Source organism: Rutilus rutilus (assembly GCF_951802725.1).
Source record: "Rutilus rutilus genome assembly, chromosome: 7".
In the NCBI taxonomy this organism is placed as follows: Eukaryota; Metazoa; Chordata; class Actinopteri; order Cypriniformes; family Leuciscidae; genus Rutilus; species Rutilus rutilus.
Genome location: NC_140221.1, coordinates 8,136,950 through 8,155,196, shown reverse-complemented (window position 1 = coordinate 8,155,196; position 18,247 = coordinate 8,136,950). Strand labels below are relative to the sequence as shown.

The window sequence follows — 18,247 nt, the reverse complement described above, 5'->3', positions numbered from 1 at the left end:
GCTTTAGATTGCGGTTGGATTCGATAAAAAAATGCCTTTTATCTGTTGGGAAACTTTTCATTCACCACTTGCTGTAATGGTTTCCAAGAATCAGTAATTAAACATTAACAAAAGAAACACTTTGTAGCGTATTATTTGTAACAAATGGTTTCCTTTCATTTTTCTTAAGGGAAGGGTTTGTACATAAGCACTTTCCAAGTCACCACTACATACCATATAGGCCTACACTATGTAAACAAATTTAAATGGTGATATTTGTACCTAAAAATGTCATACTTTTTAATCAGCATTTATAAAAAGGTTACTGTTGATCTTTCAAAAAAGTCATTTTACCACCATATTGGGATGCAGCAATAACCAGGTTTGTAGTCAACAAATATGGAATTTTCAATAGCTGATTCTTAAAATGTTACTCCCAATCCTAAATGTAAATCCTTAAAAGGTGTCAGTATTTAAAGTAGCCTAGGCTACTTCGTAGAAGAAAGTGTGAAATGTGTCAGGGGTTGGACATCACAGGATTGAAGGTCAGAGCAGAATTAACTAGAAAATATCATTATACACGCATTATTCATCGTTAGAATTTGTGCAAAAACCTGCATAAATAACGATAAATTTGTTTTTCCAATAACCGAGCTGAAATTTTGAGCTCGACGAGGCCAGTGTGAAGTGTAACCATAACCTTATTCATAGCAGCGCCATGAAAACGAGGCTGTGAGGAATAGACTTGACGTGTTTTCAATGGCGTCCACTGTATAAAGCTACTGGATCAGTTATAATTTTCCACACCTCATGTTGTCTGGAGTTTTTTGTGTGCTTTTTTTTGTCTTCTGACATTTCTTGGAAATGTTTGCTGTGTTTAGTCAGCAGAACAATCGAAACGCCGATTAAATAACAGCACAAGTGAACCGACTGAAGAGATGTAGCCTAATATGTCTATCCCTCACAGCCTCGCTTTCATTCATTCCCGTTAAAAATCCAAGATGGCGCTGCTGTGAATAAGGTCTATAAAGCCATTATTTATAAAGGGGGAAATGTCACAGTATAGCAAGTGCTCATATTTATCTGAGTCTGACTTAACTGTTGAAAGAATTTTTGTATAACAGCAATAGGCAATCTTGAGCAATAATTAACATGAAACCTAACCTTGCAAAAGAAAATATTTGTTTCAAGAGGAACTGGCAACATTATGCAGGTCAGACTTTTAGAAAATAAACCTAAAATACTATATATAGTTTTACATTTTTGAACAAATAAAATTAACTAGGAAGAGTAAAAATCAAGTCTTTTTCTCAAATTCCACAGGACCAAACGAATCCCATATTTCATCAAGAGACATGCTTAAAACGTTATCAAAGGAATCTTCATTCCTCAAATCCTTTGGAAGATATGGGAATATAGTACTATATTTTTCAAGTCTAATTGCCCTTTATATTGTAAGGCAATATTCAGAGTGCAAAAAAAAAAAACAGTAGCTTACTTATGGGCAGTGTACTAGGTCCAAGTGAGTATACATGTCTGCAAGACAAGCAAGAACATGATTTTCAACATATATTCTAATTGACCAGCCACTACAGAATGACTGAGTTGAGGGATAAACGCATTACAATCCGTTAGGGGGAGCTATAACATTAAAAAGTCGTTTTAAATCAGCCAACCATCCTCTGTGCCTCTCTAGTCTTTGTTATTGGACAGCAGTTTGTGATCAAAGATGCATCATGGTGCCTTAATATTTTGTGTCACATGCTGAACTATTATACAAAATCAATATTATTAGTCTTACATTAATACTTCATTGGAAATGTGTAGCCTATAGGCCTATGTAAAAAAGTTAGATAATTTATTAAAAAAATTACAGTATTGTTACAGTGTTTTTTTATGTAATGTAAATTTTAAATGTAGGCCTACTGTAATTGTAAAAGTTGAAAACAACGTTGTGAAATGTAGAGCTGTTTTTTGTTTGCTGGATCCTACGAGCATGACTGGTTGAAATTTGGTCAATATCCTCTAAATATCTGTCTATCAGGCACCATTTTTAAGGTTGCACTTTGTGAACATAACTGTGGCCACACCCAGAAACTTCATTGATTTTTTACAAATTTTTTATTTGATCAAAATTAAATCTGAAACGTGTTTTGTTGGTCCTGACCTGAACATTCAGAGATTTTTTTTTATACTGTTCCAGAATGTTGCCAAAAATGTATATAACATTATTATAGCGCCACCTAGTGTTAGGAACCATTGATTTGGAACCATCCCACTCAGTTTTGGGTCTCTGATATTGGTAACACTTTACAATAAGGTCTCATTTGATAACATTGTATTTTAACAACATTCATGAACCTTTAGTAATGTTGCTTGATAAAAATGTTCATGTTAACACAAACAACTTTTGATCTTAAAAAAATGTATTAGTAAATGTTGAGATTAATATTAACTAAGATTAATAAATGCTGTAAAAATAACAGATATAACATGGTTCCTGCAAGGCTGCACCTTAGGTACTTAATAGTAAAACAAAAAACAAATTTTCCTGAGGTTTTATGCATTATTATTTTTTTCTACATGCTATAATTAAAGAGTAAATGATTAAATGAATGAAACTGTTATTTTATTGTGTTTATATTTATTCATAATATATATATATAGCCTATATAAAATTTAGTGTGTTTATTTTTATTTTGTGTTTTCGTTTATTACGAAGAGCTGAAATTTTGACTAAGCCTATTGAACCTATCTAAATAATGTATATAAAAGAAATAAATTATATATAAAATAAAATGTATTTATTTTATATCCATTTTTTAGATAGGTTCAATAGGCTTTGTCAAAATATCAGCTCTTCGTAATATTAAAGATTCATTGCACAGGGCATCTGAGGGGATCGTGGATATCCACATTGCATTATCTTCATCGTATGATCAGAACTGTATTTACAGTTTCGTGGAATCTGTTTTATTCCAAAACGCATCTGTATAAAACAGGGTACAGGTTGTCAGTTAAACCGTTTGCGCTTATTTGTAACGGTCCAGTTAATCTTAAAATAAAGCAACAATAACAAGGGGGGCTGTGGCGAGGGGCAGAGAGAAAAATAGACATGTTACAGTCACAAAGTCAAAAGAGTTAGTTGCTCACATTTGTCCCGTGAGTGTCGGCGAGTGTTGCTGGTCCAGCGGTTCTTTAATCCTGTATGTAAATGACAGCCAATAGATGCTGTTGTTGAGTTGGGCTGGGATTAGCGGAGGCGAATGACTTTCAATTTTACTGGATTACAGAACAAAGAAAGGGGAAAGGGGACACACTCCTCTGTTAAAGAAAACAGAAAGAAAACGGGGCATATTGATCAAATAAACCACGTCGATTGCATTTCAACAGACTACAAACCATTCGAGATTATGACATTTAATAAAGTCGCTATCGCCTTTCTTTAGATGGGAATTCTGCTCTCACTGTTGGATTAAACGGAGAATAAACCTATCCGGGATTGACAGCATAAGGTAATTAAACTTGCTACGGATTAAAGATAATTATGTGTCTGTATATATGAAAAAACATTTACGAGTATCGTTCTTGAGCACGTGACTTTTTATGGATGTTGAAAAAGTGAAATTACAGATTATAATTTAGGGGGAGGAGGATGGCTAGGAGTGTTAGCACACTTGCTATCATGCTAACGCGAATGTATGGCACTCAACGCGATGTTTTATACGCTTTTATGAAAGTAACACGCGTTATAATACGCTCTGTATAAACTAAACAATTAAACGCGTTTGCGTTCCGCGTTTTTGTCTGACAATAGCTGCAATTCTCTTGTTTTGTTTGTATTGTAAAAATGGCAACACAATTTGAGTGCTAGCAAGTTGCTGAAATGGAGCAATTGCATTGTTGGCAGGGTGATAAAATACAGCTAGTCGTGTTTATCTCGCACAGTTTGATGAAAATCGTCGTTGGCGTGGTCACGGACACGTTTTTCGACCTGAGAAGGTCATGTTTACAATGTCAAATCCACATATCAGTTGCTGCTAATCTGTGTCCACTATGAAGGCTGCTTTAGTGGATTATGCGTAACTGGATGTGTCCCAGTAAGTTTGCGGCTGAGCAATAATATCACATGTCTCTAAACTTGATCAGTTTTCCTCGAAGGACTTCTCGTCTGTCAGATCCATTCATGAGAGTTTATGATTTGTGTCATGCTGTCCCACAATGAGTCTCTAACTGAAACATGAACTATCCCAGAATGACTTGCTGTCGGATTGGGCCTCGTTGTCAAGCACTGTATATTTATAACAGTAATAGCTGTTTCTCTGTGTTTTTTCTTCACCCAGATTTTATATCTGACACAGAACCACGATTGTTTAGTGAACCCAACTAAATGAAAATGATCAAATATTGAATGTTATTAATATTGCCATGAAGAGCATAAGGGAAATTATTGTTAAGAAGTGGGCTGGATAAGAAATGTTGCAATATTGTACATTTGTAAACAACAGGAGAAGATTAAACTGTATGGAAAAAACACTGAGATAAAATTCTGTGTCGTTTCAAACCCTTAAGACTTTCGGAGCACAAATGAAGATCTTTTTAATGAAATCTGAGAGTTTTTTTTGTCCCTACAATGACAGCCATGCACTTTGAGCTTCAAATAGTTCATAAAGAGATTGTAAAAACCAAATCCATATGAACTGAGTGGTTTAGTCCAAATTTTCTGAAGAGACTCAGTCGCTTTATGATGAACAGATTGAATTTAGGCATTTATTCAATATTCACATATAAACATTGATCAACATAAACAGAAGCTCAACCAAACCTGCTTGATGCATGAGAGCAAACCTCATTGTTTCGTTGCGGTACATTTATTTTGAATTCCTAGCTATAGGCCTACTTGATTAAATGGCTAGTTGAATTTTATTATTTGCATTTAGCATTGTTTTACTCAGACCTGCAACTCACCAGGTGAGAACTTATGAATCAGACCATATTTTATGGTCATCGTACTGTGGAATCATTTGAATTATCTTGCAAATACAATTATACATGAATATGGCAAACATTCAGTACCATGGTATACAATTTCATGATTTCAGGTCTACTATGACACTGGTTTGAAAACCTGGTTGATTCACAGTTCAAAATGTTCGATTGCATTCTGATGAAATAGGTCTTTCAATCCATAAAGTCCCATATGTTGTTTTTTAGGCTAAATAGCTAAATAAATGGTTTTCTGTGCCCCTTGAGATGATGTTAAGCCCAATGTTTTTGTAATCTGTGTACATGATTATATGGTTGCATTTTATTATTTGCTGGTATTGTTTCACTCCAACAGACCTGCAAATCACTAGTTGAGAACTACTGAATCAGACAAAAAAAGTGCCATATTTTTTTTTTGAATAACCTTGGAGTAGCAAATGAATCCAATATGGCATTCATTCTGTATCATATCAAAGTTTAATGATTTCAGTACTTTTTTTTAAAAAGATAAATTGGTTTAAATATTGACATTTGTCATTGCTTTAAAAAACTTTAGCTCTTAATATTGAAATGATCTCATTCTGTTGAAACGGGTCTTTCGATCCACAATGTTCACAAAGCTAAATGATCTGTTTTAACAGTAATACATTTTTGCTACAAAAAGTAAGTCGTAAGTCTTTTCCGTCAGGACAGTATCTTCCCATGCAGGCCGCAGCTCTTTGTGTTCGCTCGATGCAACATGTTTGTGTGGCCTTGGGGAAAATGTCCAGGGTGAAAGGAGTTAGGACCAATTAAAAGTAAATTATCAGCCCTTGAGCTGAACGATTTAGATACAGCTGTGTTTCTGAAGGGATCTGTGAGCAGAATCTGTATAAAGGCTATTAGCAGAAGTATTGTGTATCAATGGCAGAACCACAAGCCTCTTAGGGCAAAACCGCTCATAAAATCCACGTTACCCTTTCTTGAGATGCCGGTAATATCTTTAAGCACCAAACAGGCAGTAATTCAAGAAGTAAAGGAGCAGCTACATTATGCTTCCCCAGAGCCGAGGATCCCAGATAGCGTGAATGAAGAAAAAAAAAAAAAAGTATTTTGGCAGGGTGGACTCCTAACAAGGAGGAAATCATTAATCTGAGCATTTAAGCATGTCAGTCCGGATCCTACTTTTCCTGCAATTTCTTTTAGGAGTGTCACCAGTATTTTTTTTTTTTTTTTTCACCCTATAAAAATATATTTGTTATAGTTAACTCATGTCTTTTGACTACTGCAAACGAAAGCTTAGTGTAGAGAACAAAACAAGTCATTTATAGATGAAGCTTAAGGTGTCAGATGAATGTGGTTTCCCCTGCAGATAGGATAAGCCTGTTCAATGAGGAAGTTTCAACAATTTATTTTTCTTCAAAGCGTTTAGTTAAACATAAAAGTGTCAAGAGGAAGCTGTTAAATGGCCGTAGCCCTTTTCATACAAAATCATTTGCTATGGCAATCATTGTTATTAATATACGGCGGGTAAGATTCAATATTAACTCCAAACCTTAAAGGGATATTTCATCCAATCAAATGTATTTACTCAGAAATGTTTTGTTTCATAAAATGGATCCTTTCGCATTTTCCGGAGTTCTTAGAAGTGAAAGTTGTCAAATAAGATTTTTGTGTCAATCCAATAGCAAAAGAAAAAAATCCATGATAGTATTTCTATGACTTTCCAAAAGAGGAAAACCTGGATTTATGATGTTAATAACTGAGGAAACGCGTCATCATAGTCTGCAAAATCCATGGAAGTAAATGGTAACCAATACTGTTTGATTACTATTCTTCAAAATATACTCTTTTGTGTTCCACATAAGAAAGTCATACACATGCACTGAATAAAATTTGGTGTAGAAACAAGTTTCACATTACAACGATGTACTAAAAAACGGAAAAGTTTTTCCTTTGTGTTTTTCGCGTACAGACCGAAACGTTGTCAAAGCGTTCACACGGATCCGCAAAAATGACTAAAAGCGCTGTATTATGCTGCCAGGCCAGTAGTAGGCGATGTTACTTTGTAAAGAAGCACCTATAGACTGAATTCGTGTTTTTTGTTATTTACACAGAGACGATAACGGTATTGTTTTCAAAAACACGTTTTCAGGCCCCTATGGCTCGTTGTCGTGTAAATGAGCAGCCAAAATGCATAAGAAGTTTAAGTCATAAGATGAATTTTGGACAGTTTGATCACAAGTGGTCGACGTTAAATATAGGTGTAAACGGCTTATCAACTTTAAACCGCTTCCAGTTGGTCGAAAAAGCATTCGACCGGATTGTCTTGGTTGTGTAGACGCTCATGTGGTCGAATGTGTTCAAACATGCAGCCGCAGAAGACCGCCAACTCTCCACCGACTGACCTAATGCGTAAACATTATCTGAAGCGCTAGCCAGATTTAAACTTTGCCGGCTGGAAACCCAAGTTTGGATTGAAGACGAAAAATGTACCAAGTACAATGTTCTCTCACTATTCCTGATTTGTAACATGGTCTCACAGCGTTCTGTGTGATCTTGCGGCTGTCAGAGAAGAAACGAAAGCTGATGCTCTCTGTGTTTTTTTCCGTCGTCTACGTGCGTTCATGTGACTTGCGTGAGCTTATTTTGTCCATTAGATCGAAAGATCTGAAAAAGTACATACATTTACCAGCCCATAGACCCTCCCCTCGAAGAAATCAGGACAGAAGTGGTTGAAAGCGAACAAAAAAGATATATTAAAACACCAGCCCCAAGTTTCACAGACAAGGCTTACATCTAGTCCCAGATTTAAATGCATGTTTGAGCTGTTTCAACTGAAAGCAACTTGCTCTGAGATATCTTAGAATATGTCAGTGTCATTGTTTTGTCTCAAGATGCACAAGACTTTTTCTTAAACTTGGCTTTTGGATGAGATAAAATGGAGGAAAAAAATCTTACGGGTGATGTTTTGAAGGAGGGACCCAAAATACTTAGCTTCCTCATAGCCAATTGTGACGACAAGTTTGGCATGTGCAACCAGTGCTCACATTTTCTTTGGAAAATGTAAAAATCGACTTAGTTTTATTGTCTGTGAACTTCATCCTAAACATGCAATGTAAGTTGTGTTAAAGCGTCAGACCTTAACAAAACTTTATTTTTCATCTACAAAGACCTAAAGTAGTGAGCTAAAGTCTATTCAAACAAATGACGATAACTATAACGTTAACAATAAAGACATTTTTAAATGTAAAAGAACAGCAGAGTCCACACCACACCACAACTACAATGAAACGGCACAGAGAAACGATATCGTTGGAATCACTTTCAGAATGATTTTTTCCCCTAGCTTACGAACAATAAAAACTTTGACAGCCAATCAGAATCCATCCTACTTTAAAGAGCTCGAGCATTTAAAGCGCTAGACGATATAACTGCAGCGTGCGTTAGAATAAACAGAACGATATCGTCCGCTGGTGTGGACGCTAATATAGTTATGGTTCTTGGTGTGAACAGGCCTTTAGATTTGGCTATTTGAATGAATCGGAAAGTGAACTGGAGATAACAAGGTGCTGCTGTTGTTGTTTCAGTGTTGTACGTAATATTACACTCAGGCAGAGGCATCCGGCTTTGCCTTGTAGCAGGATTTATAGGAGGTTTTCAGACGACTAATAGTAGTACTGGGCTCCCTCTGTGCAGTCTGTGGTTTTGGCTTTGCCCGGAGGCTGGGATAATGGCTCCCAGTGTCTGGAGAGATTAAAGGCCAGAGCTGCATTGTTCACATGCCTCGAGATTAGTTTCCAAGGAAACGGATTGTGGTTGCCATGTGAACACAAGGGCCGGAATTAGGATTGCGTTATTTATTTATTTATTTGTTTTACAGCTCACATTTGTCAGCCCTGTTGTTTTTGTTTGTTTTTCGTTAGCGCTCATATTTAAACCCAGTCTCGTCCGTACTCAAGTTTACAGCACTGTAGTTTAGAGACGACGTGGCTGAAATCGAGATTGGAGGCGTCAGGGGGGACGTCTGTCGAGAGGGACGGGTAAAGTACTTCACTTTAGGGGTCTCATGCTTCCAGGCCCTGTCTTGCTTCCAAGGAGAACAAATTAAGGATGAAGGGTTTTAAGGCAATAATCTGAGCTAGCTTTAATTGGTTGACAAAGGCTTATCGTAATTAGCTACTTTCACATGTGTGTGACGGATTTTGGTGTATTAGCACAGGAGAGGGTATTACTATCACTTCCCAAAGCTTCTTATAGGTTTTTCCATCCTTCAATACGTTTTGTACAGCCGAAAATATAAAAAAAAGTTACTGGGCAACTTAAAACCTTTCTACTCTTTTTAGTTTATAAAAAAAAAAAGGTTTGTTTTTGCACATAATTAAAACACTATTAATCTGCTTAGGGGTAATCACAGTGCTGGTCAATATGGTCCCTTGGTAAATATGATCAAAGATGGCTGTAAAATGCAAAAATCTAACCTTTCATTGAAGTAAAATAATTGAAAGTGGGGGGGAAATCACATTATGAAATAAATGTTTTTCTCCAAAACACATTGGGAACAATTATTTGCCCCATTTTATTAAATGCTTTTTGCAACCTCCTTTTTCCAAGATAACAGCTCTGAGTTTTCTTCTCCTATAATGGCTGATGAGTTTGGAGAACACCTGACAAGAGATCAGAGACCATTCCTCCATAGAGAATCTCTCCAAATCCTTCAGATTCCCAGATCCATGTTGGCGCTTCTTCTCTTCAGTTCAGCCCACTCATTTTCTATAGGATTCAGGTCAGGGACTGGGATGGCCATTGCAGATGCTTGGTTTTGTGCTCAGTGACCCATTTTGATGTTTGTTTTTGGATCACTGCCCTGTTGGAAGGTCGTTATAAGATTTCTAGCAGAGCCCGTCACCGTCAGGTTTAGATTTTTTTATCTGTTGGTATTGTATCTGAACAAGATGTCCAAGGGCCCAAAATTAGGCCCACAGCATTAAAGATACAGCAGAGTATTTCATTTTACACATGGGGCATTTTTTTATCCCTGTATGAACCAAACCCACATTAAGTGTTTGCTGCCAAAAAAGCTCATCTGACCATAGAACCCGTCCCGTTTGAAGTTCCAGTCGTGCCAGTTACTTTTCAAACGTTCTATGGACAGATGAAACAAACAAAAAAGAGCTTTTTGGCAACACTTAATATGGGTTTGGTTCATACAGGGATAAAAAAATACCCCATGTGTAAAATGAAATACTCTGCTATATCTATCAGGACAGTGATCCAAAAACCATCATCAAAATCAACACAAAAATGGGTCACAAAACCAAGCATCTGCAATGGCCATCACAGTCCCCTGACCTGAACCCTATAGAAAATGAGTGGGCTGAACTGAAGAGAAGAAGCGCCAACATGGATCTGGGAATCTGAAGGATCTGGAGAGATTCTGTATGGAGGAATGGTCTCTGATCTCTTGTCAGGTGTTCTCCAAACTCATCAGCCATTATAGGAGAAGAAAACTCAGAGCTGTTATCTTGGAAAAAGGAGGTTGCAAAAAGTATTTAATAAAAGGGTGCAAATAATTGTTCCCAATGTGTTTTGGAGAAAAATACATTTATTTCATAATGTGATTTTCCCCCCCACTTTCAATTATTTTACTTCAATGAAAGGTTAGATTTTTGCTAATTGATATTTTAATAAAATATCAAAAGGATTAACAATGCAGATATATTTTTTACAGCCATCTTTGATCATATTTATCATATTTATCATATTTACCAAGGGGGCAAATCATTCTGACTAGCACTTTAAATATACCAAATGAAATCAGGTAACAGTGTATCATCTTTTATTGAAAAATTAAACTATATTTGATCAAACTTTAATACTTGTCTTGATCAATGATCAAACTACATTTTATAAAAGTCTCCTGTCAAGTTTAAAATATATTAGGCTACATCAGCATATGAAAGTCAAATCGGACGACTACAGGGACTCATCTCAAGATCAGTTGTTTAACTCTTTCCCCGTCAGCGTTTTTGAAAAAAGTTGCCAGCCACTGCCAGCATTTTTTATCATTTTCACAAAAGTTTCATGGCCTCCAGAATATTTTGTTGAGAATATTTCAAAATGCAATGAATGTATCAAAAGAAAGAGCAGAGCCTCTGCTTACAAAAACACTTTTCACACCCCATCAATCGTGTGAACACAACACATCTATTGCCAAAGTTATGATCAGTCAAGAATAGAAAATTATTGAAAGTATTCAAACCAGGAATGTCAGAATCATAATGTGTAGTTCTAGTTTGTGCATGAAAAATATGTCTGTCAAAACCAACACGTCGAACAAAGTTCACTAACCTGGCTGGAGGATAACTAATTGGTTTTGATGCACAAAATGGCACCTTTTTACTAAGCACTATGACACTGATATTGACACTGATAGTCTCTATTAAAAGTTTTTTCCCCCTCAATTTTAGCCATTAATCATAGCCATTTAACATTACAGTACAATTGAAAGCTATCGCTTTTAACATTTTGTAGGCTTTAAAAATATAATAACTTTTAATTAAATTTAAATGAACTTCAAACAATCTTCACATAAACCAGTTGTAATAAATGTCACATTTAGCTGTACCTTTAATATATCAGGACTCAACGCTAAGGGTTTGCGTCTTGTCGTGCTTAAAAAAACAAAAAACCTAATGCTGTGGTAATTGTGTTAAATATTTAAGCTGATTTTTTTTTAATCTCATGTCTTAACACGTTAATTTTGACAGCCCTAATTTTAACCCATGTACAGTAAATGCAGATCCCATTGTAAATAGCCTAATAGTGAAAAATCACTTAAAAATCACTAAAACTGTTATTTTAAAACATGATTACTCCTTTGCAGATTGTAACTCATCTAGTATGCATACAGTACTATACAGAAGTCTACTTACAAACTGCAGTACTGGGAAATGTTTTTTGGGCTAAAAAAACCTAAAATACTGTAAAGTTAAGAGGTTTTCCAAAACAATGCCATTATAGATCTTATTTATTAATAAACTTCTATTCAGTCAATCCTTGGTACGCTATTTACAATATCTACAGGTAGTCTGCAGGTAGGATGGAGAAGTTGCCACAGTTCTTCTGTGGATTTAGACTGGATTGCTGCTTCTGTCTCTTCATATAATCAGACAGATTTGATGACGGTGAGATCAGATCTCTGCGTGGGCCATCCCATCTGTTGCAGGACCTCTCGTCTCGTACACACAATTCATTTCAATATATGACACAAACCCAGAAAAGGCTAATAATAATTACATACATACAAGTAAACAAACAAACAACAAACCCATGTTAGCCTACATAGAACACATTATTCTTAAATCCCTAACCTTAAAATGTCCTTAAAAGCTTTTTTTAAATTTTGATTTTATAATATGTGCAAAGAGTTAAAACTTTCCTACATGCAAACAAATTTTTTTTAAAATATAAATTAGCAACTTGTTGTGCCTAAAGACTGTTACAAAAGATTGCTGTTTAAAGCTAAATGCGGTCAAATTTTCTATTCATCAAAGAATCCTGAATTTTTTTTTAATCATGTTTCCTCAAAAATGTGAAGCAGCAGAACCTCGATAATAATAATGTGCACCAAATCTGCATATTAAAATGATTAATGACATGAGTCATATGTTTGTGAATCCGACTACACTGAATGATTGCGCTGACTGTTTGTTTTTCTGTGTATCCTACTGTTCAGGTTAACTCAGTAGCAAGAGATGCTTTGTTTTGACCGTTATTTTGTAGATTGTGCGTCTGTCGCTTACTTACGGCATCAATTTATTTGTCAAATTAAATATGGTATCTGTTTTTGAACAACTTTTGGCATAACAGCTGTTATGTGTGATTTAGTGAGTAATTAAGTTTATATTTGATGCAGTGTTATAGACCTGCATTTCATTCCGTGTCTTTCCCTCAGAAGAATGGCACAGATACGGAAGCTGGGCTGTGATGGGATGAGGACCAACTCTCGGCCAGAGCTCAAAGTTCCCCAAGTGTCAGCCAGACAAGAGATCCTCACCAGCCTAGTGTCTGCTCTGGACTCTGTGGTAAGACTGTTTAAAGATACTTACAGTGAGAGTATCATGCAGCTTATTTGTGCTGGATGACTTGAATCAAACTGTGTTTGCAGTGCACTGCCATGTCTAAACTGAATGCTGAGGTGGCCTGTGTCACCGTGCACGAGGACAGCGTGATCGCCGTGGGAACGGAGAAGGGAAGAATCTTCCTAAACTCCAGAAAGGAGATACAGACAGACTTTCACAAGTTCTGCAGTGAGTCAACATCAAATCCAAAATTGACCCTTTTTGCTTTCTTAATTTAATACATGTGTGTGTTATTCTATAGAAAAATGGTTTTCATGGCAATTTGTCTTGGCAATTACAATGTAACCGTTAGGGGTGTAATGGATCGTAGTTGATCCGTGATCCGTGTGGACCGGGCCCCACGGTTCGGCACTCTTGATTCATTGATCTAACTATTATAGAATGAACGTTTATTTTCACATGTTTGGTCTTGCCACCAGAATGAAACAGTTGGAATGTCAAATCAGATAAATGTTTTACTGTTAAAAAATTAAAGGTGTATAACACATTTGAATAATCTCAAAAGTTAACATAATTTATAAAAATAAAAATATATAAAATTTGCAATATATAGGCAATATTGTCATGAAGATTTATAACCTATACTACTGTTCAAATGTCATCAGTGAGATATTTTTGTCTGTTTGTTTTTGAAGGAATTTAGTTATTTTATTCTGCAACTTAGGATGCATTAAAGGGATAGTTCACCCAAAAATGAAAATTCTGTCATCATTTACTCACCCTCAAGTTGTTCCAAACCTGTATGAGTTTCTTTGTTCTGCTGAACACAAAGGAAGATATTTGGAAGAACGTTTGTAATCAACAGATCTCGGTCCCCATTGACAATATACAAAAAAAATATACTATGGAAGTAATGGGGACCGAGATCTGCTTGTTGTATTCTTCCAAATATCTTCCTTTGTGTTCAGCAGAACAAAGAAACTCATACAGGTTTGGAACAACTTGAGGGTGAGTAAACAATGATAGAATTTTCATTTTTGGGTGAACTATCCCTTTAAATTGATCAAAAGTAACAGTGACAATTTTTATAATGTTACAAAAGATTTCTATTTCAATTTTTTTTTTATAAATAATTATTTTAAATTGTAATCATATTTCAGAATATTACTGTTCCTACTGTACAGTATTTTCCCCAACTTTTGAACGGTTGTGTGTGCAATCCGCATATAACAGTACAGGTGTTTCGAGGCTAGTTGTGCTGTTTCCTCAGAAATAACAGATTTATTTTCCACAGAAGTGTCCTGTCTGCAAGCATTAACTTCCATGAATTCCCACGCCAAAGTTCCTGATGTGGACTGCAGCAGGACTGGCAAAGACTGCGGGCAGCAGGGCAGACAGAGAGCCTTAACAGACACTCATTCCAACATCTTCGTCCTGAGGAAGATGGTGGAGGAGGTGTTCAGCGTGCTTTATAGTAAGTTGATAGTGGTTGATTAGGGTTTTCTTCACATTTTTATGGGATGAAACGCAAAGAAAGGGATGTGCAGTATTTGGCACAAAAGCAAAAACATCTTTATCCACTTGAATGTAATGTTTCAGGTGAGGCTGTTGGGAAGAGCAGCCTGGTCCCTGTGCCTTATGACTGGATTCTCAAGGATCCCAGCTCAGTGGTTGTCTACGGCCTGCCTGATGGTGTGACTTTGAGAAAGCCTTCGGAATATGACACCAAGACCTTAATGAAGATCTTGGAGCAGAGCAACCGCATCCGCTTCATAGTCAAAAGGTCAGACTTCTAGTTGATTTTTTTTTTTTTATAATACACTGGAAAGAATGCAAATGCCTGTTTTTATTTCTGCACAAAAGATTGTAAAATTAAATGGAAAAAATGCCTCTTTTTGAACTCCTTTACATACAAATTTAAACTATGATGATTTAACTTTTATTTCACAGGGTATGTGATTTTCTTTCCTGTAAAACCTCACAAAATAAGATAAAAGCTTTTGGTCAGGTGTCTCTTACCATTTTAGATAGAGGTTGTTATTGCTGTCAGAGAACAAGGGAATGGATAAAAGCAACAAAAATAACAAGAGGAATGAAAAAGTAAAATGACAAAATGGAAATAATCTACATACTCCAAAGTTAGATTTTTTTAAATATTAATTTCAAGTAAATGCTGTTCTTTTGAACTTTCTTTTTATCAAATAATTCTGTAGCATGATTTTCAGAAAAATATTAAGCAGTTTTTATAATAATATAATAATAATAATAATATAAAAAATTTATAATAATAATAAATGTTTCTTAATCTCCCAATCAACATATTAGAATGATTTCTGAAGAATCGTGTGACACTGGAGACTGGAGTAATGATGCTTAAAATTCAGCTTTACCATCACAGGAATACATTACATTTTAAAATATAATCAAATAGATAACAGTTATTCTAAATTGTAATAATATTTCACAAAATTACTATTTTCTACTGTATTTTTATGTTATATGTTATTATTGTATGTTATTTATGCATTATATATATATATATATATATATATATATATATATATACACATATAATGCATGTCTTTTATATAAAGTATATATATTATATATGTGTGTGTTTTGCATTATAATAACTGAATCTATTGTCAGGTGGGTTGTATTTTGAAGAAAATCATATGAATGGCTGCTTTCATTCAAAAAAAATGTTTGATGATATTAAATGAAGTTCATTGGTGTGAATTTTGTGTGTGTATTTTAATAGAACACCAGAGGAACCCTCTCGGGATGCCAAATCCTGTCCGGAAGTCAACCATCAATCTTCGACCTCAAAGAGCGTAAGCAACCACGCCTCCGTCAAACCCTCCGTGCAGGAAGTGTCTGCTAGCAACTCCATGCTCTCCAGCTTCCTGTACGGCATGCCCATGTCCTCCCAGCCCCACCCAGACAGCAAGCTGGACCTGAAGCCCACATCACTGCACTGCGTTGGTAAAGAGCGGCTGGGCATGTGGGCGTCCGCTGAGGAGAAAGCGGTTCAGGCCAAGGAATGTGCTGACAATGGTTAGAGCCTCCTGTTGTCTTTCTATATACACTGGCTTCCACTACCTTTCTATGGAAATGAATCACTGTTGCACTTATGATGAGTGATATCACACGTGTAGATGCTGAACCATGTGGAGATTCTTCTTTTTTATGTGCTTGACTCTGTGTGTGTCTCTTCCAGGCGAACGAATAGGGCTGGCAGCGGATCTTACCCAGAGCCCTCCCAGCATCCATGTCTCCAAGCGCCTTCTGTTCTCCATAGTGCATGAAAAATCAGGTGGGCGACAGACTGTACTCGCCATTACAGCGTCTGGCCAAGGACAAGCTGGCCTTCATTTCAGTGGGTTTTATGGGGTCCCAAGCAGTGCGTCTAATAGAGCTAGAACAGGATAAATACCAAGTTAGTTTCCACCCCAAAATACAAAGACAAGGAATCTTCTCACAACACTATAAAGTGATAGTTCACCTAAAAATCAAGGTTCTGTCATTATTTATTCACCCTCATGCCATTCCAAAACTTGTATGATGCTATATTTTCAGTGGCACATAAAAGGAGAACTTTTGAGGAATGTTAATGTAGCTTTTTATATATATATCAATATTTCATAGTGTTCTGAAAAGACAGGGGAAAAAAATCACTATGTTCAAAGTCTTCTGAAGCCATTTGATAACTTTACATGTGACAATGGAAAATATATTTTTTAGTTATTATTCCCCGAGAATCTTCCTCTTCACTATCGCGCTCAAATTAACATGCCATTATTGAAGTCAGTAATTATATAAACATATATATATATATATATATATATATATATAGTATATATAGGTAACAGACATAAATGACACAAGATCACCATCCTTTTTAAAGCAAGACATTACAGGTAAATACTCTCACCATACTCACATACTACACCGATTAATATGTTCAATATGTTTCATTAAATATGCACTCATTTGCGTACATTTCTAGAAAATAAATCTGAACATTGGGTAAAGCCAGTTTCAAACTTTCAAATACAGAATAAAACTGTTAAGTCTGGTGTATTTAAGACAAATAAAACATTTTTGTCGTCCATTTCAGAGAGTTGATAGCAAATGAGTCTTTTTTTTTAAGCTTGACATATTGACACGCTTACTAATAAACTGTTGTGTAGTTTATAAGAAAGCAGCATGACGATTCTTCAGAAAATAACAGCATATGGGTTTGGAATGATTCAGTGATTAAACAACAACAGAATTCCTTCCAGTAAGAAAACACAGCTAATGTATAATCTAAACTCCCTGTAAATAAATCAATTATATCGAATGATCCACAAAGTATTCTTTATATATCGGTGGTATTTGTTTAGATATGGCTCCAGGCGAATGAGACATAAAGAGGGCTGGTTTTGGCAGAGTGAGCAGTAGTAATGGGAGTTTGGCCAGGTCACCTGGGCTACCGAAGTCTGTTCCTCTCTAAAGATCAGCATGAACTCTTCAGTCACTGCAGAGAGTCAGGACCTGCCTTAATTGTCTCCTATGTCTAAAAGAACAGAGGAAAACCTCAATGTACCCAAACACATTTCACAAAATGTTAACAGTCAGGGAACATATGAAAGATTGTTACATGATACAATTGTGTTTTGTATTGCATGCACAGAAAAATGGGACTCGTTCATCAGGGAGACCGAGGATATCAACACCCTTCGAGAATGTGTTCAGATCCTCTTCAACAGCAGATATGGTGAGCTCACAGTGCACAATTCACAGCCATACCACTATACAATAATTCACAATAAATGCATATTGATAGAGAAAGTGTGTAGAGCTGATGTGTGTAATATTTAACCCTTTTAAAGTTTGACATATGAAATAATCTTTTTTTTTCTTTCTGAAATGGAACTGTTTATTGAACCTTTAGACACAATCTAAAAAAAATCTAAAACAGTTTGCATACATGTTTTTTGTTGAGTATCATATTTGATACATCAGGCTTTTATGGCTTATATAGTATGATATAGGAGAATATGGAGCTCATAATATAGAAGGAAAAAAACACCTACATTTTATGAGCAAGAATAATATAATATAATATTTATATGACCAAAATATAAGATGAAATTCTAATAGCTTGTTGTAATATAAATCAATGAAATCTTTATAATAGTATAGCAGGCTATTAATGCACAGATATCAGTTAT

The 18,247-nt window shown here is 35.7% G+C and overlaps 1 protein-coding gene across 4 annotated transcripts in view; it reads left to right on the top strand.

The window, feature by feature from the left end:
- Window positions 1-3,218: 3,218 nt before the first annotated feature.
- gtf2ird1 (GTF2I repeat domain containing 1) overlaps window positions 3,219-18,247 on the top strand; it is a 29,094-nt gene continuing 14,065 nt past the window's right edge. For 3 of the 4 annotated variants that reach the window (XM_084414449.1, XM_084414450.1, XM_084414447.1), the window contains exons 1-8: window positions 3,224-3,494; window positions 12,902-13,031; window positions 13,115-13,256; window positions 14,323-14,502; window positions 14,628-14,811; window positions 15,790-16,085; window positions 16,249-16,344; window positions 17,707-17,790. In XM_084414449.1, the coding sequence (XP_084270575.1) occupies window positions 12,906-13,031; window positions 13,115-13,256; window positions 14,323-14,502; window positions 14,628-14,811; window positions 15,790-16,085; window positions 16,249-16,344; window positions 17,707-17,790 (1,108 nt within the window). In that variant the 5' untranslated portion in view covers window positions 3,224-3,494; window positions 12,902-12,905. Of the gene's footprint in view, window positions 3,495-12,901; window positions 13,032-13,114; window positions 13,257-14,322; window positions 14,503-14,627; window positions 14,812-15,789; window positions 16,086-16,248; window positions 16,345-17,706; window positions 17,791-18,247 lie in introns of all 4 variants that reach the window. The other variant, XM_084414448.1, reaches the window with a different exon arrangement.